General features: G+C 35.8%; 1 protein-coding gene across 1 annotated transcript; it reads right to left on the reverse strand.

The window, feature by feature from the left end:
• Window positions 1–203: 203 nt before the first annotated feature.
• Window positions 204–2,954, reverse strand: LOC143613258 (uncharacterized). Its single transcript, XM_077087016.1, has 3 exons — window positions 2,138–2,954; window positions 1,109–1,689; window positions 204–633 (listed from the first exon to the last, which is right to left on the reverse strand). Exons 1-3 carry the CDS (start codon window positions 2,940–2,942, stop codon window positions 253–255), a joined length of 1,767 nt encoding a protein of 588 aa, XP_076943131.1. The 5' UTR covers window positions 2,943–2,954; the 3' UTR covers window positions 204–252.
• Window positions 2,955–20,267: the final 17,313 nt, after the last annotated feature.

The raw sequence follows: 20,267 nt of genomic DNA on the forward strand, positions 1-20,267 counted from the left end.
TAAATTCCACATCGTAAACCGAACTGTAAACCATCAAACCATTAAACCCAAACTGCAAACCGGATCATACACATGTCCAACCAACAAAACCGATCAACTTTTTTCGATTTGGACAATTCGGTCAATTTCGACGGTTTATGAACACCCCTAGGTTCATTGTTGTTTGCGTACAAAAGCATAAGCCCTACGACTACAATAAAAGATGTTGCAAACAAGTTTAACCATCGATAAAAATCTTGTTACATATTACATTCACTTGATTTTCCTACTCGTAGACTTCGATTTCTTCAATTGCTTCCCTTTTTCATCAAAACTGCTCCACGCATATCCAACCGGTACAACAAAAGGGTCCACCACTTGTTGTGGGCTCCCCTTTTGAAGAGTCGGGAGTCCAGACCGACTACCATTCCTTGACAACCAAGAAGTGGAAACCGAACTACGATGGTTCCCTTTTTTATTATTATCATCATCATCATCACTAACAACAACATCATATCCATTGTTTCTTCCAAAATCAATGAACTGGTGTGGACTTGAAACAAGTGCAAAAAACTGCTCCTCTGGTCGTTGAAGCTCAACAAACTTCGTAAAAGTTATTATTACTCGCACGGTCGGCACCACCGGAATCGCCACCTAAAATCAAACCAACATATGAAGATTCAACACCCAACACCAAGATTAATCAAGTAAAAAGCTAGTCAATCTAGTCCCCACAAGTACTATATGTTTCTAGGATCAAAAAAGGGAAAGTAGGTAACTTTAAACATGTCTAAAGACATATATGAATAATGAATATTTTACCAGGGACCCACTCAAAGTACTTTGATGTGGGCCCACTTTGTCGAGTTCTTTTTTTTGGGAAAGACCAACTTAACATTCTAAACAATTAAATTATGTTTAATATTATATTTTAATTAAAAATTAATTTTCAATTTTGATGCACAACAAGTACTCATGAGAACTATTGGATCACGCATGGCTATGTGTTCTCAGATCTAATGGTTCCCACCAATCCTCCTTTTTTTCTTCTTTTTGTCTTATTAATTACATAAAAATATACAAAAATATGATATACTGGGAATTCTGAAATGACAAATTTAGCCCTTACCTTAACGGGAAAAGTCCCTTGCGGAAACTTGGTCGTTAGTAATTCTCTCATCCGTCTAACGGCTTTGACCTTATTGGCTAAAATATCGAGTAACGGAAGTAACTCTTCCGTTTGTAACGGAAAGTTTTCCGTTAACCAAACTGACGGCAGCAATGTCTTAACATACTCTTTCTCCTTTGTCTGCGGTTGCACCACCGGCAACGGCTGCATCGGCAACGACGGCGGTGCACGCGACCTCCGCCTACCTTCGGGTATAATATCAACACTCTTTCTCGAAACCGAAACAACCTCTCGGTCTCCGCTAACGAAGCTGCTGTGTCTCCTGCGATCGGAGGAGACGCTGTACCGTGGATTCTCGGCTACGAGGAACCCGTCGTCCGAGTCTTCTTCGAGCTCCAACGGCATGACTTGTTGCTCAGTCCCGGTGGCATCGCAATCGGTGTGGATTTTACGTGATCGGAAACTGAAATGTACGTTGTGAATTTCGTAAACCCGAGCTTTCCACTCGCCTATGCTTTCGATCTTTTCTTGTCGCCTCCAGTTCGTTCTCGCACACAATTCGGCTTTCGTTACGTCCATTCCTGGAAAATCAAACACCAAACGAACACAAACATTGTTTTATTTGTTGATTCCGCACCCAAAAAGAATCACATTTCACAAATAAATAAGAAATAAATAAAACCCATTTTATTTATAAACCCAAAACTAAAAAATATACTAATAATTATCTAGACCTAATAACTCCGTAAATAAAACAAAACAAACTTTTTATCTACAAAATCTTGAATCTTGATTTTTATTTGTTTATTCCAGACAAAAACAATTAAAAGTATCAAGAAAAAACAAAGAATTTAAGTCAATCCTAATTTATAAACCTATAATTAAAATAACAATAATAATAATAATTATTATTATTATTATCTAGACCTAAAAACTCAATAATTAAATCTTCAAAATCTTGAATTTTGATTTATCTCGGCCGCCGACTAGTATTTACATCAAAACAGAAGACAAACGGGTAATTATTACCTGAACGGTAAACGCTAGTCTGCGCACAGAATCCAGCGATGTTGGAATCACTCAACGGCGATCCAGCATTCTCAAAGGCGTCAAATATCTTGCGTTCGTCATGATTAACCACAAGCAAGGAACCAGACGGAATGTCCAAGCTCTCATCACCATCACCCAGAAACAAAAAACTCTGATTCGCCCGTTGAATCTTCAACCCATCATACCCGGCAAGCGACGTGTCGGCTCGCAGATTCCCATCACGTTTCCAGATCTTATACGTATCCGACGGTGCAATCTTCCCGACGAACGGCACAATCGAGCTTTCGAAATGAAACGATATCTCCATATAAAAATCCCGCATGCGCCGGAGCACGGCTAGAAGCCTCGGAAGCCGACGCCGCCACTTCGACCAAGCCGACACGTGATGGTACTGTACAAGTATCGCCACAATGTCCGTACACCGGCGGCACACGGCTTCTTGCAACGCGTTCCATCCGTCGGCGTTCTGTAACGACACGTCGGCGCCGGCGTTGGCGAGTGCGCGTGCGGCGAAGGCGTCGTTGGTTCTGACGGCTAAGTGTAACGGCGTCTCTCGGTTGGGGTTGTCACGGCGGTTGAGTACGGCGGCGATTTGATCGGAAAGTTTCTCTTGGTTTAACGAGTCGGACTCAGAGTGAATACGCTTGGGGTTTGCTAGGCGTGGTAAGGAGGCGACGATGCGTGAGAGAGTTGTGTGGTCGCCTACCGCGACGGCGTAGTGGACGGGACTATGACGGTAGTCGTCCGGCTTGAGGGTTTCCGGCGACGGGGTGGTTTTGGACATTTTGTTTTAGAGTAAAATAATAATGGGTGTCTGAGAATGTGAATGACTTAAAGAAGGAAATGGGTAGTTTCGTCTTTTTGACTGCTATCTAATCGGCTCTGCTTTTTATAATTTTTTTGTATGGATTTTAATAATAAAACAAATAAATGGAATTTCTTTTGCTTTCCAAGGACATAGTCACACAGTAAACACACTCTCTCTTTTGTCCTGTAACTGTTAGAAAATTAATTATAAATAAAAATGATTTCTTGAAACAAAATTGCAAAATCAGCATAAGTATCAACCCTAGAAGTTGGTGTATTGGTAACAGGTTTGTCTTTTTTCAGTGGATATGATATTGGGTTTAGTTTTTACTTGGGCTAGTTCTAAGGATATTTAGGTGAAGAAAGAGATCATAACTTTAATTCTGGATTCGAACTCGATAGGGGGTGAGGGTTTGCGGATACATCTGGCTCTCAAGCATAAGGGGTACGGTCTCATGGCGGTCGAAAGTCAACCCTGAACATGGCCCCAAAAGAATATGTTTGCACGTTAAATTATTGATCATTCAAAAAAGAGCATAATAAGTACCACAACCATTTATCAAAATAAACATGGAGGTTTCTAAAACGTAGAAACTTCATGAAAATTTAGGTTCTCAGAAGTTGATAAATCAATGAAGCGTTTGATCGTTAGAGGGTTTTATCCGATAGCTTAACCGATTGACAAACAACTTATTTCGTGACATGCGACATATTTCGAAGGAAGCGTCTAAACAAACATATTCTAAGGGTAAACTTCTAAACCTAGACGTTTTCTCTTAAACATCTAAATATGCACATAAAGTGTCTAAGATCATATGACACATCTGAGCCCTAGACGTTTTCTTCGGCTTAGACAAGTCAAACGCCAACTCCGCTTTTTTTTAAATGTTTATGTATGTTTCCAGACGTTTCGTACGATTTTAAATATTTCTTTTACAAAAAAAATTTCTAGGTTTGTTTTTAGCTGCTTCGTTCGATTTCTAGACGCTTTCGTACGTTTTTTTATGTGTCATACAATTTTAGATGCTTTCGTACGTTTTTTTTGGACGTTCTGTACAATTTTTAGACTATCCATAGAAAACGTCTTGGTTTTAGGTTTTAGACGTTTCCCCTTAAAAGACGTTTATATATTCATTTCCTCTGAAATATGTCATGTGCCCACGTGTCATGAGATAAGTAGTCTCTTGGTTGGTCCGGCTATCAGATAAAGCCTCTAAAATCTTGAAGTTTCACCCATGTGTCAAGTTCTGAGGTCTTTAATTTTCGTACAGTTTATAGGTTCTAGAGACCTTCCATATTTATTTTGATAAATGATTGTGAAACTCTTTTTTTGAACAACTAAATATTATTGTATAGGAATCTCCAGAAGAAGAGAATCAACCGAGAAAGCCACTGGTTCCATAATAGAGACCACCAAGGACTTTTCTGGCCATGAATTCTGGGAAAATGCCAATAGGAAGCAGAGGAGAAAAGACCTGAAGGGGAATGATGCCAAACTAGTCTATCTGGGATGTCAGAATCACCTGTAATCCGCGCAGGTGTGTCCGCACCCCCCTGAGTGGACGAGAAAGAAAGGATTTATCGGAGCAACCCCCCAGGTTCCAGACCCATGAGTCAACTTTCCCGTATGAGCATTCGGTATTTCAACTAATGAAATCTAAATGTAAGGCCCCGAACCCGGTAGCCCTACTTTAGCGTCGGATTTACTCATAAACGCAGTTCGTACAAATCAGAGTTCATTAAAACTTTCACGGAATATAAAAACTTTCATAAAACATTTCATAACAAACCACGTCTTGTCTTAAAACATCATTTTGTCTTTCAAAATAATCGAAACATTTAACTTAAACGTCTTGAGTCTTCCGATGCCAGCCTCTTATTCAGTGCCACGTGTCTCCTCAAGCGAGCTGCCTCATCCTACTCACCTGCGTGCATACTAAAAGTCAGCTACGCTGAGTGAGTTCTAGTTAATCATACACCATACAATACATACACATACATACATATCCGAAGATACATATCCATACTTAACTAGTTACCCTTCTGTTCTACATACATACTTACTACCATACATACATACATATCTACAATCACTAACCTCAGTCTACCGAGAGTACGTTCATAGTCCGCCGTCTATACCTGTACTCAAGGTCATGAACACGTAAAAGGTCCGTAGTCCTTACCTATGTTCACCATTCATGGTACGTACAAGGTTCGCGATCCTTCCATATACCATCATACATCCACAACACGTACAAGGTCCACGATCCTTTCCTATGTTGCAACCTAATTCATAGCACGTACGAGGTCCGCAGTCCTCCCCCATGCTAAAGCACGTATAAGGTTCACAGTCCTTTCCTGTGCTGACGCCTATCTACATTACGTATAAGGTCCGCAGTCCTTATCTACGTTACGTATAAGGTCCGCCGTCCTTATCTACGTTGGCGTCTATCTCCTATAACACGTATAAGGCCTACCGTCCCTATCTACGTTTACATCTATCATCTACATCACGTATAAGGCACGCAGTCCTTAACTACGCCATCACCTGCCAAGTCTATGTCCAACAGAAGTTAGAGGGATTTGCCATCCTAACTTACTATGTCGAACGTAGAACTCACATACCATTCGTGCACCTGTATACACATACTTCACATATACAATAATTACATCATAGCATAAAAACATTCTAGGCGTTCTTTACATCCTTCATTTAACAACCATACCCCTTGTCGTTACGTGCAATATCCGAAGATCGTTCACGCCCCGACAAGTATTCATTTGTAATGTTCATACATCTTTGATATATAATATTTGTACCTTTATTTTTAACCTGACAGTACGCGCAATATCCGAAGATCGTTCGCGTACCGACAAGCAATCATTCATATCCATCACATATATCATATATGGCATACACTTATCACTTAGGATAAATGTATTAACAACACATCGAGTATGCACACAGCCCCGAAAACATAACAAGGAATGGGGCTAGAAACTCACCTGAACTCTGCTTCTTCCTCTGATAGTTGTAAATCCCTTCTTTAACTGAGCTCGGCTGACTGTATAAGTTACACGTATCAATACTCGCCTGATCTAATCTGGTGGCCTAGTATTAGCTTACTATTACTTATCGTTTTAATCTATTCTCTAATCGAACTTGACTTTAGGCGAAGTTGTCATCAGGCGAACTTGGCTTTAGGCGAAGTTGTCATCAGGCGAACTTGGCTTTAGGCGAAGTTGTCATCAGGCGAACTTGGCTTTAGGCGAAGTTGTCATCAGGCGAACTTGGCTTTAGGCGAAGTTGTCATCAGGCGAACTTGGCTTTAGGCGAAGTTGTCATCAGGCGAACTTAGCTTGCAGGCGAAGTTCAACCTTAAGCGAACTTAGCTTGCAGGCGAAGTTGTCATCAGGCGAACTTGGCTTTAGGCGAAGTTGTCATCAGGCGAACTTAGCTTGCAGGCGAAGTTCATCAGGCGAACTTAGCTTGCAGGTGAAGTTGTCGTCTGCAACTACTGTTCGTTCTTAAATCCCTTAATCACCTTCGTTTCTTAACCAAATATCTCGATTTAGGTACCCACGGGATCGTCTGACCAGCGCCTACAAACCCCAACCATCAAATCGACCTAACATCGATGTTTAAAGGGTGCGATTTAGGCATATAGGTTACGGGTTCTTTTTATCAATCGATTAACCCATCAAATCATAACCATTTTCAGTAAGATTAGCTTTGTTGGATTCGTTTTTACCATACAAACTCAGATCTATCATTTCTCAAATCAAACCGAACCTATACGAATGATTTCTAACTATAAACGTACCTTGAACGAGTCGAACTACGAACCCGGTTAAGCCTTGATGTTGTTTTGGTCCGTCACGACGTTCCAGCACCAACAAGCTCGGGTTTTCGCCTTCGGATCTTGGTTCGGGTCGTGTGTGTTTTGGTGGTGTATGGAATATGTGAGAATGAGGATTAAATGGTGATTAATGGCATTTATATTTAGGGATCATGGGCTTAAGCCCATGGACTCTCCTTCCTTCTTTCATAACCCAAGTCCATAACCCATATCCATTACCCAACACTAGCCCGACCCATACCAACTCCTACTCTATTTATTTATTTCCCGATAACCCTAGTAAACTTTCCCTCTATTATTAAGTAATATAATTAATATCATTTTGGAAATTTCGGGATGTTACACTAAACCAGGAGCTGTCCTCGCAAGTCTCTCTGCATTTTGGAAGCAGTGCATGCAGAAAAATCGAGCAATGGATCTTAGAAGAATTCCACTTTTTCGGCACGACTCTTTCTATTTCCGCTGACATTTGAGTTGTCTCTCTTCTTTCTTTCAATCGACACACTCGACGCAGATAACTCCAAAGGCCCCCTAGCTGAATAGACGTAAGAAAGCTACCTGAAAAAAGGCAAGGCTTAGAAGGGAGCTGAACCGTTTATCTCTATGAAATTATGGACTATAAAGTGGCCTCACTTCGCTTGCCTCCCTTCCGGTCGCCTCAGCTTCTGAATCCAATCTTGAACGTTCAGTTAGGCGCAGGAATATGAACAAAAGACGTGCATCCAAACACTCGAAAATGCCTATAGTACTGCTCCAGTAAGAAGTTCGTGAGGTGCCGCTGCAGCTTCTTCCCTCTCTCTTCCCCCAAAAAAGGATAGAGATGCCCCGTCCCTTCTTTGTACACATTCTGACGATTGGCCGAGCGAATAAGTCAACTTCAAAGTGGATTTGTTGTGCGAAGAGTGCGTTATGACCCGTGGCCGCCTGCCTGGTGAGTAGGAATCCCGCACATTATAAAAAAAGGAAAATGGACCTGCAACTACCTTAGACTTTCTTTAAGGAAGATTGCGAATAAGAGCTGATCCTATAATTGTAATAGTATATAAGTTCGCAATAATGAAAATTGGTTGTTAAAAAAAAGAAGCCTTTGGCTCTACTCTAATTGGCAACGAGACAGTGGATTGATTCCTACACCTACGGGCTTAGGTTCCTTCCTCCTCTAGTCCGAATCAAGATGGCTCCTCTCGATCTTGTGATGCCTTCGGCCCAAAATTATCCAGATAGCTGCCTTTACTTTTAGATTAGTCAAGGGAAAGCTTATGAACGGTTCCGAAATGACACGCTCTTGAGTCTGCCGCCGGCGCCCGACATCGTCTTGACCCCTATCCAATTTTTGGGCCAAGTCCCCCTTCATACTACCAAAAAATGAGATTCTTGCAGAATCCGAGTTTGCTGCTCCAACCATTACCAAACTAATACCTATTCCATTTAGTACTTCAGGTGCTTCTGTTGCGTATAATGTAAATCCATCATAAGTAAGAGAAGAAGAAGAATCTGACGCCCAAAATTCCCATGTCTTTCTTGGTTGGACCAACCGGCGAAAGAAGTCTTCCTGAATTGGAAGAGCAAGAACAAGTCTCTCCATTTTTTTGGGGGAGCAGAGCAGCCAAAGAATGAAACAGATCATGGAAGAAAACGGAAGAGTCGTACTATATAATGCAACGCCTAGCGATGTCGACTATCTAATGCTAATGGAGAGTTCCTTCACATCCTCTCTATCCCACCTCCAATGAGATGTTTTAAGCAAATGATTTTAAGCATATGGGTTAGTGGCAGTTGAATGAAACTGGAAAGAGTGGTGTTTAGTGAAGGGAAAGGACTTGGCTTCATCTCCGGCACCGGGCGGGCGGAATGGGTGAGCGAAAGGTGTCATGCCATGGAGTGGGTAATATCCCGAGTATCATGTAAGACAACTAAATGCACCTCGAGGTTTCGGGGAGCTGGCCAGAAGGAAAAGAGGCTTCTGGCTCAACTGGTCTCACTGGAGAGTTTTGACGCGGTGGTGTACACGTAGCTCCGATAGCATGCAGCCGCAAAAGCAAATGTTTTTGAAAAGCGCTAGAAATCGTGGTCCACAATACTATAAATCTGTTCTACACTAGATAGATTGCTCTGATTTCTTTTTACAATTCTCTTTTTTAAAACAGATAGTTCACAGTGCTCATTCTAGCGAAGGGGGAACAACAAACAAACAAAAAACAAAAAAACACATTATGTCATACACAAAGTTCACACAAATGATACGAGTTGGATCTTCAGTTATAATTAGTTTCTTTCGTGGTGATAAACGTGTGTTCATATCGTTTCTCTTATTCATGGCTCTGATGAGGCTTTTCTATCTTCTCTGTCGAAAGACAGGGGGAATCTCGTTTTTTTTTATGTTCTATAGAAGGTAGCAGGCTTCATAGCGGCGAAGGGCCTATCTAGCTGTTTGAAAAAAAGGGGTGCTCCTCGGCTCAGGCCTCAGTGATAGGCTGTGCTTTTCGAGCGCTCGTCACTGCGGGGGTCGGAGCCAATATGATGCCGTCGGGTGGGGAAATAATCCCTTCCAAACGACTTTCACGTTCGGTTCAGAGAGCACTTTTTTCGTTGAGAATTCCTCGTTCCCTCTCGATAGACCAGCGGCGAATTTAAAACTTGTGGGGCCCTATCTATTCCATCTCTCGAGCCCCGAAGAAAACCCCCCTCCCCTTCGGATTCCATATCTCTTTTATTTGAACGAAGTGAAAAAAATGCGATCTTTGTTGTCTAATAGAACAAAGACTAATACCTTAATTGAGTCGGTCAAGATCAAATCTGTTTATCAAAGTGCTTATCCGATTGCTCAAGATATCTCTTTTCAACCGAGGAACAAAACAAGATCATTTCGCTCCATTTTTAGTCAAATAGTGAAGGAAGGGTACTGCCTCACATTAGTCTTTGTTACTCAGAAGTTGCGTCACTACTTCATGTCCTTCACAGTTCATATTGTGACAAGATGTGATCCAATCAAACACTTAATGTCTCGAGCTATACTATACTCATAGGGAAAGCTGCTCGGCGGTTCCTCACTCTAGCAGGTTATGACATGAAATGTGTAACTCCCAACGCAGTGAAAAGTAAAGCCTTAGTTGATTTGCTTGCCCATTTCCTGAGTGGATAATATTCATATGTACCTTCATCAGAGCAGAACTCTCAGCTGCAGTATTGGAGGAAGCCAACAAGTTTCACTGCTACTCTAGGCTCGCTTCTTCAAGCTCCACCCCTTTTTTTGAAAACGAAACTAACGAGCAATCAAACAAACTAAAGCGCTAACGTTTATATTACTTAGTAAAGCAACCTTTCGCGCTAGGCGCTCACTTTTTTTGTCTGGGTGGAAGCTGGCGGCGGGGCTTGCTTAACCGGATACACGGAATTGGGATCTCTGTCACAGGCAAATCTTTCTATCGGGAAAGCCTCGCTTATTCAAATCAAAGGGCTGATTATTTAGAACCTTGCTCCTAAGATAAGTAAGAAAGTGTTGGTGGGATCGGCGGGATGATGATGAGTATATAAATCAATAAAGAAGAAATGGCAAGATAATTAAATATCGATGGAGGTGCATTGCCGCTGTGGAAAACAGGGCACTTGGGATAGAACACTTGACGACCAAATTCGCACAAATTACGATTATTTTGATGATTTTCTCAATAATAATTGACCCTTGGACTTATGTTTAGTTTCACCCTAGTCTATAAGTTGTGAAACATTGCATCTCAACTACTGTTCTAGAAATCTTGAGGCAGGTACAAGGACATTACGACAACCACAACTTTGAAGGACATTATTCCCTGCACTAATTCAAGTAAAATAATAAATTCTTTCATTATTCTGAAGAGTCTGATAATGAACATAAAGAAAGAAATTAAATGGAGAGAATACGACAGTTGGTCAAGGATTTTGGTGTTAAGTGTAAGTTTTTACTACTTTTATGGTGTTTTAAGTGGAGCCCTAATAAGGTTTTGAAAATTGAAACTGGTTTTTGAATGAAGCTAAATATTAAAAGATGCAAAACATAAAAAACTAGAGAAATTTCAAACATGAATGTTGGAGTTATTTTGAGAAAAAGTGTGAATCCATTTTTAATATTAAGATTACAAGGATTCAGATTTAAAAACCATTAATTGAGTTTGATTGTATAATATTTTATTAACGGGGTTAAATCTTACACCTTTGTGGAATACAAAGCATTGACATGGAAGGTAACATTTCACAAACAAATTAGGGGACCCACAAATCAGAACTCAACGGCTATTTGTTGATTCTACCACTACCAATGGTTGCTATTGCTATAATTCGCGGAACAAGGTAGCAGTGGTTGGCAAATTTGCCGATATATGAACGGAAGCTGAATCAGTGGAGATTCTGAGTTAAAGTCGATTGAACGTCCATTTATGCCCACTCCCAAAATTCAGGAGTCGGTGTACAACAAGTGTTCCATGGCTGGCTGACAATTTAAGCTTGTCCATTGCGTATCCTCTTTTGGGCGTCAATACGACTGGTTAACTTTATATTTCATCTTGTTAACTCGAGCATATGGTTGCTTGCTAGACTAAGCACGTTTGTAAATATTTTCTATGGGAATGTTATGAATATGTTTTCTTGCATTTTTGAAAGATGAACCATGATAGTCACATATTTGCTACAATTCCATCCTCAAACATGATTAGATAGACGAATAACTACTAGAGTAATCTATGTGGGTTAGTAGCCAATATAAATATTCAAAGAAATAATGTCTATGTTGTTGCTTAGTCTAGTTTGTTTCGTTGTGAGGTACACAAATTACATTTATCAAACTTGAACGACATTGTGATTGTTTGTTTCGTGTTTTGTATTTTCGTGTGTTATATTTCATATATCTAGGTTCAAATGCAATTTGTAACATAGTATGGTTCAATATTATCATATCTTTGAATTTTTATTTTTACAATAAAAAGAACGTGCAATGCTAGATATACTCGCATCATGGATACAATACCCTACTTATTCTAAATATCTAAGAAATCTGAGACGTGTGGCACATGAAAACACAAGACATGTAACAACCGATCCCAATTAGGTTCAGGTGTGTTAAATGCAACTTAAATAGCTTCAATAAAACAGACAAATAATTCACTACATAAACATAGTTTATTTTAATAAACGCATCGACGTGTGTAGGCACGACCCATATAGATTACTCCAGTAAGTGTTTATGTAATCAAGCTATCTATGGTTGGAATTGAAACAATCATGTGACCGTCATGACTCATCTGTCAAATAGTGTTGGAAGTAAATAAATAAACACATTCATAGCATTCAAATAAAAAATAACTAAAATGAATTTAGTCTAGCATGCGATCCTAAATTCAAGTTAACAAGATAACAGTAAGATAAAATTCAACATCTTTTGAGATCACGGGTTGTTTAGCATTGCATAATTGTTATGAAATGATAAAGGTTGATTTACCTCAACATTATTTATTGATCAAATGCCAAAGCAATCCTTTGCAACTAAGAATGTTTCCCATGTTCTTTGTTTTATAGTGTGTCTGACATGATAATGTCGATCTACCAATGTTCCTCCTTACAATGACCTTGGAAAAGGTTCAAAATCAATTTTGCTCGATACTCGAATCGAAAACTAGCGCCCAAACGAGCGTACACATGCGCTAGCCCTAAATTACCATACGTGCATGGTTGCAAAAGTCGATAGGCGCTCTCAGAGCGGTTGACTGAGGAGTTGCGAGTACTCAGTCTAGACAAAGAGTACTTAAGGAGTACTCGAACATGGTAAATTATAAACAACTAATTTTTGGGAACTTATATATATGTCAAATATCATAAATCTACTGATATTTATAACAAAATATGTGAATATCAATATAAATAGAAAAGTCACATCTTTAAATACTAAAATATCTAAAATTTGAAAATAATTGATTAAAAAAATGATAGTTGTTCTTTAATATTATAGAAATATGAATTATATTTAACTTTTAAAGTCAAAATCGGCTTGACTTGACCGACTAGATCCAATTGTGGCGGATGTTGACCACTTTTGATCGATGATGAGTAACTAGGCAGAGTTAAAGAAAGTCGTCTCGGCATCATACCTTGTAGCGATTACTCGGCAAGTACTCAACGACTAGTCGGGATTTTTACAGCCATTCGTGGGATGGTGCCGTGGTGGTTCTATGTTGACTTGCGGAATTTTAGGAATGGTGGTTTTAAAGATGTTTTTAAGTATATTTGTGGAATCGTAAGAAAAAAAAAAGAGAGCAAGTTATATGTTTAGATTTCAAATTTGTCGTGAGATACAACCAATATCTTCTAATCAACTATGATCGGGTCAAACCATGCCCAGTGATGAATAGCCCAATTATATAGTAGACATATGTGTAACAATAATGAAAAGAACATAAATTATACATTATACAGTAAAAATATCACAATGATCATATCGTCTTGTTACATATATACAATATATAGTGATACGTATGCAATTATTGAGATGTCACTACTGTAGGAATACGGGAATTCCATCTATGCCACTCAGGCGGCATTTATGTAACTTAGTGTTACATATGTAGCTTTGTACAAGAGCCGGGGGTCTCACCAGAAACAGCCTCTCTATCCCCATGGGGTAGAGGTAAGGCTGTCTACATCTTACCCTCCTTAGACCCTACCATAGCTTTGCTATTGGTGGGATATACTGAGTATGATGATGATGATGATGATGATGATGATGTAGCTTTGTACATAAACATCAAAATTGGTGGTGGTTACGTATATGCAGCTTCTTTTGGTCTTCATGTTCTTCAATTCACTTGTTCATTTCAGTACAATAACATCAAACAAAAAACCAACAAATGTTTATGTATTCATTTCGATTTTGTTTATATGATAAAATTCAATAAATGTATAAGTTTACATAAAATTATAATTACTACATATACAAACATGTGTGTGTATGAGTGCATGTACTAATTAATAAATAATAAATGAGACGAGTTAGAGTTTTAAAACTACACGAGTCAAACTCAGTTTTAGAAATATAGCTCGAAATGAACCGAGCTCAAGCTCGAGCTTTCATAAGTTAAACAAATCAAACTTAGTACGGCTCGAATTGATTCGACTAGACTCATTTACATCTTCATTTTGAAAAGTCGTAAAACATTAAAACCTGGATTACCGGTTCAACCTAAAACCCTTAAGTCTCTAAACCTAGCCGATCCAAAGCAAAGCGGTCCATACATACCGAACTGAACTGGGATTGTGTCCAGATCCCGATTATGTTGGTTGAAAACCATGGTTTACTAGTACTTAGGTTTAAATTCAAAGTAGGCAATAATTTGTTTATTAAAGCTAGTAATATAATACTAAATAATGAACACACTTTTTGTTTGTTCAAGACGAGCATTGGAAGAAGGTCCTGGGGTAATGTTTAAAGCTTTAGCAGTCTTTGCCCTAAGTGGTATCGATTTATCCAGCAACTTATGCTTTCTTTAACTAAAAGCAATCGATAAACTTTCTTTTTGCTTCCCAAAATCAAGTAACAGATTTGAGAGCCGACCACAAATAAAATGCCCACTTTATATATTATAAAAGAATGATACTACTAAGATTTTTATTACTTAAACCATGCTTATTGCCTGGAGATCCTTTTCTTGTCTTTGAAAGTATTATATATACTGTATACATATATAAAAACCAAAGAACTACGGAGTATAAAATTTTTAATTAGACTGTCTATCTGCGGCGCAGCTTGTTGCCCGTCTATCTGCCGTTAGTCTGTAATTGTCCCGGTGTAAACATCAATAGTATTTATATTTCAAAATTAAATAAATGGTATAAATTTAATTTAAAAAAAAAATTAGACTGTATTGAGACGCTAAAAAATATACTCCAATAAAGCATCTCTTTAAAAGCCTTTTTTTACCCTCGAAATACTGAGTTTCAAGTCCCGTAACTAAAATCAACAATGTGTCTTACAGAGCATTAATGCTAGAAGTACCCAAGTGTCGGGTAATTAAGGCTTTGCAATTTCAAATAAAAATAGTTCAAGTCTCGTGGTCAGTGGCGACGTTTGGACGAAAACGTGGAGGGCGGGATGTTGAAAAATTGTATTTAGAAAAATCATAAACAGAGGGGGACGGGCTCTGATTTTTGTCAGAAAACGGATAAGTTTATACCGATGAGCAAAAAAACCGGAGGTGGGCAGGGCCAACCCTATCTCTTAAGAAGCCTTGCCCATGCCCGTGGTTGTAAACAAAACGTATACTTGTATTAGTATAGGATGATAATATTGTGAGTTGCCATTAAAAAAATAGTTTTTTTATTAATATACACAACATTTTAAATTTGTTTACAAACTCTTTTTTTATTTTTTAAATACAAAGTATTATAATATAAAAAGGTTATACAAATACTTTAATTTATATTTACCAATTATCTTTTCTGTTCACTCCACCGGTTGACTATCGGCTTCCATATGTCGTGTTATTTCTCATGTTGACCTAAAATTCTTTATGTTTGATTAGTTGTTACATGTGCTTGACTATGTCTTCCACATTAATTTGAAAGTAAACTCTATATAAATTATTTTGGCAATTGGAAATATGAAAACCAAGAAACTGCAAGTCAAATTAAAAACAAAAAGGTAATATATGTGAATGGGTTGCTGGCTTATGTTTAAACATCTAATCTGATAAATGATAAATGAACACCCCTTGGAATATATTTTAGACTTGTAGTTGAGGTGGCGTTCGGCTCATGAATATTTTTAAGCGACAACGATGGTTGTGGTAGCTAGGGCTAGGACCTAGGCCGACCCAGTTCCAAACCAATTAAGGTTATTTAGTGACAATAAGGAGAATGAGGTGAAATCTAGAAAATGAATTAAAGAGTAGGGATCGAAAAAGATTTATGTGCTTGGAAGTGAAAATTAAGCTATTCGTAGGTGTTTTCCTCACTTTCATTCCATTCTTAGGTTATATTGCCTTTTGAACTAAAGTAGTGAAAAGTTAATACGTTTGTGGTCTACGATTAGCTAAACAACACTATCAATTTGTTTTAAAGGCTAGTATATTGAAAGGAAAAAATGGCCAACTCACAACAGGCAAGAGGTCCAACAAATGCAAATCATAAATAAAGACGTAACAAACAACGAAAATTACAAAAAGAAATTGACGAATTAAATTTACACCATCTCTCAATCTAGCGATGTCCGTTTGCTCTTGTTGGTTATCAAAAACATGTTTGTTATGCTTAATTTTGATATCTACTTTTAATTCTTTTTTTATAAACAAAAACGAACTTTCATTATTACAAACAAAACCAGTACAACAATTTCAAATCTACAAGGAACTGAACATTAAATTTAACACAAAATTTAATGTGTTTTGGTGGGGCCACCTTACCTCTCTCTCTCTCTCACACACACAAACACACATATAATGGGATGGTAAAGGGGTTTTAAACCATAGCGGGGCACATAGCGGATGGGTTTTAAAACCTTCGGTGCCCACAAAGTGATAATGTGGCACTATAGAAGGCTTTAAACCCCTCCATAATAAACAACCTAGATGATCAAAAATAATTTCGTAAATTTTTCTACTGTTAATAACATAGATATAAAAAAGAAGCTTTTATTTTAAATGCTATATAAAAAAGGTGACACATTTAAAGCTTTCCCACCTATATTGTGGTCATTGGTGGCCATTTCAAGTTGATTAATATCGATATAAGTCAAGTATTTCCAGACACATGGTTTATACAACTTGAGAATAACTTGGAAGGAAATATCCAAAATATTCTCTCCATCCAAATTTGGTCGAAATCTTTATTTAACTTAATATTTTAGGTTAGTGAACCGTGTATTATACAGACGGAAATTAACAAATTCGTCAGATAAAGATAAACATATATGATTGTTTACTTGAATAAATATAAAATTATGAATTTATGTTTGAAGATAATTTTACGTGATTAATATATGTTTTTTTGTAATTAGAATAAACTGGATGAATAAAAAGTTACATGAATTGTAGGTTTACTATTTAACAATTTAACGTACTTGCTAGTAAATTTATTAGGTGTATAAAATTAGAATATCGAATAATCATTAGACGTAAAAATTTGTACGAGCAATTAAAATATAATATTGAAAAAATTAAGTTACAAAATATAGTGAAATCATATAGTATAATGGAAATTATTGGTCATGTAATATATGAAATTGGAAATTGCATTTTATAAAAATATATGTAAGTCATTATGTTTGAAAATCTTTTGTAAAGAAGCTTGAAAATGAAGGAATAACTTATCATTGTCGGTTGTCTTATATGGTGAAATGGCTTTTGATTTTCTATTTTGGATATTTAGTACCATAAGTTAGTAAATTGTAAGTAACTAAAAATTAAGGCTACTCCATGTTATTATCTGATTAATTATGGATGGTATGACAAACAAAGAAACATATTAAAACATATTTAATTTTAATTCTAATTTAAATTACTTAATTAAATAATTATTAAAATTGGTAAGTGTCTATGTGGCAATGTGACATCTTATATGAACATGTTAAAATGATGTCACGTGTCCACATTGTCTTGCTTTAATAGTATAGTAAAATTAGTCTAAAGTGTTGCTAAATGTACCATTCTCTAGGGTTGAATTATTCTACAAAGGCCAACAAAAATAAGAGGTGTGAGAAACCATAATTAATTGACATGTATCAAGCAGGGACCAAATGAAAAAGGGTATAAAAGTAATAGTATACATTTTTTTCTCCACATGCAAGTCACATGCTAATTCTTTAATCATTTTTAAACGTCACTAACTTTTTCATATGATATTTTTTTTAAAAATAAAAATCACTATAATAACAAGCATTTTTTTATCTTTAATATGAGTATGATTTTTTTTACATAAAAATAAAAAAAATTACGTCATTGTGTCTTTTTTGCTTGCAATTGGGTCTTTTTTCGTCATTGTGTCACTCAACTAATCATTGTGTTTTTTCAAATAGTAATAAAACCGTTGTGTAATAATATGTAAATATAATGAAAAATACCAACAAATTATATAATACATAAAACACAATGATGAATACATATTATACAATAACCTGAAATGTAAAACACAATTATGTATACATATAACACAATGGCCTGAAACGTAATACACAATGGTATATACATATAACACAATGACTTGAAACGTAAAACACAATGGAATCTACATATTACACAATGATTTGAACGTAATATACAATGAACATAATACTATTTTTCTCAACTTAAATAAAAGTTGAGCACAATGACTAAAACACAATGATAAGTAGAAAGACAAATGTTGAGCATAAAGACACAGTGACGAACAAAAAGACACAATAATGTAATCTTTGTTTTAATTTATATCTTTAATATGAGTACCGATTGAAAAACACAATAACCAAAATCTATAACATAATGCATTGAAAAACTTAATTAAAAACACAATCTACAACCAAATAATATGATATAAAAAAGCCACTAACTATTTTTTTATTTTTATATAACAATATAATATTTATATTAAAGATAAAAAACTGCTTGTTATTATGGAAAAAAAATTCTAAAAAAATATCGTATGAAAAATTATAGACGTTTTAAAATGATTGGGGAATTGACATGTGTCTTGCATGTGGAGAGAGAAACTTATCATAAGTGAGTTATTATATTCATGCATTTCTCATCAATTTGTATTCTTAAATTAATATCCATCATTCAAATTTAAGATCAATGGATTAGATTTCTTATCACCATTCTCATTTTTGTTGTACTTTGTATTTTAACTTTACCCTCATTCTCCATCCCATTTTTACTAAACATAATCCTCTCTCAAGTTTCACAATTATATAATTTAAATTTTTTTGATTTTTTTATCATTTTTTTATCTTTTATTATTATTGTCTCCGAACACATTTTTTTAAAATATTTTACTATTTTTTTTTATTTAGAAAAAACTTTTTTTTAAATAACAAAAAACATTTTTTTTTCTTAATTAAAATAAAAATTTTATAATTTAAAATTACATTTATTTTTATAATTGTTTTCATTGTTTCGAGAGTGTTATTTTAATAGTTTTATTTGACATAGTATGAATTTTTTAAAACAAATCCAACTATATTAATAAAAAAATTTGTTGAAGTTTAGGTGTTAAGCATACATTCACTCCTAATTTATAATCATTTATCTTATTCATCTTAGCTATATATGGGTCATGGGTCAATAGTCAAAATTATTTTTTCAATTGGATAATAACATAGTTAGGCGATTTTTTTTCATTATTCAAAGATGTGAAAATGTAACCTTCATAATCACCATTCAAAAAGTTTGTATGGGTCATTTTAAAAACAGGCCTTACTATATTTAATATAATTTGACCTTTAATTTTATTCATACTTTTCAAATAACAAACCTTATTTATTTTTACCATTTGACAAATTCCGTGTAATACACAAGTTCAAAAGCTAGTTTCTTAATATTTGTTAATAAATAAAAATAATAAATAGTGTATCTACGTAATTAATTGCAAATTTTGTATTATAAAATATAAAAATTGTTAGAGGGGAGTAATATATCAAATAAATTTGTTACAAAGATTAAAAGTCTAAGAGAGAGGGTATAGCACGTAGAAGAGTTTGGTACATTTAGTCTGACCCATTAATTATTTAAATTACAAAAGAACTATTAATATTCTATAATATTGATTATCGATCCTAGAAGGGAAAACACAAGCCAGTCATTTGTATTAGAGATTACATAGAATAAGTTTATTTAGGTGAAGATATTTGATTAATATTGGGTCCTATAATATCTTTTTATTATATCCTATATAGATGGCACTCCTGTTAATATGAAATCAAGCATTCACATTATCGTATCTATCTTTAATATATATAAACGAAAGCTCAAAAATTCTACGTGTCGGGATGTGGTCGCTCCCCCCTTTTATGGAAGCCATTAAATTGCTTGATTTTTAAATGAGGACTTCTCATTCATTTGACCCGAATTCACAGGTATGAGTTTTATCAAACCCAGACAGTCCTTAAACGAGTTATAACATCTCATTAAATTAAAAATTAATCTCACCAAATATTTGATATGAAAATCCTATAAAATAGGGATACAATAAAATTTAATATATTTTTTTAAAAAGATATGATTTATAATTAAGAAACAATTTTATATTAAAAGAAAAGACGGATCATGGGTTTTACCAAATTCATATAACCTTTAAACCGGGTTATAACATCTAATTTATTTGTGAAACAATTTTCATCATCAAATTTGAAGTATATAATTATTAACTTCCTTACAATATACAAAATTAAAATCAAATCTTAAATATATATAAACGAAACCTCCCTAAATTCTCTCAAGCCACCAGATTGC

The sequence above is a fragment of the Bidens hawaiensis genome, unplaced genomic scaffold (assembly GCF_021521415.1).
Source record: "Bidens hawaiensis isolate Kalapana, Puna unplaced genomic scaffold, B.hawaiensis_p1.1 tig00036891_1, whole genome shotgun sequence".
Classification (NCBI taxonomy): Eukaryota; Viridiplantae; Streptophyta; class Magnoliopsida; order Asterales; family Asteraceae; genus Bidens; species Bidens hawaiensis.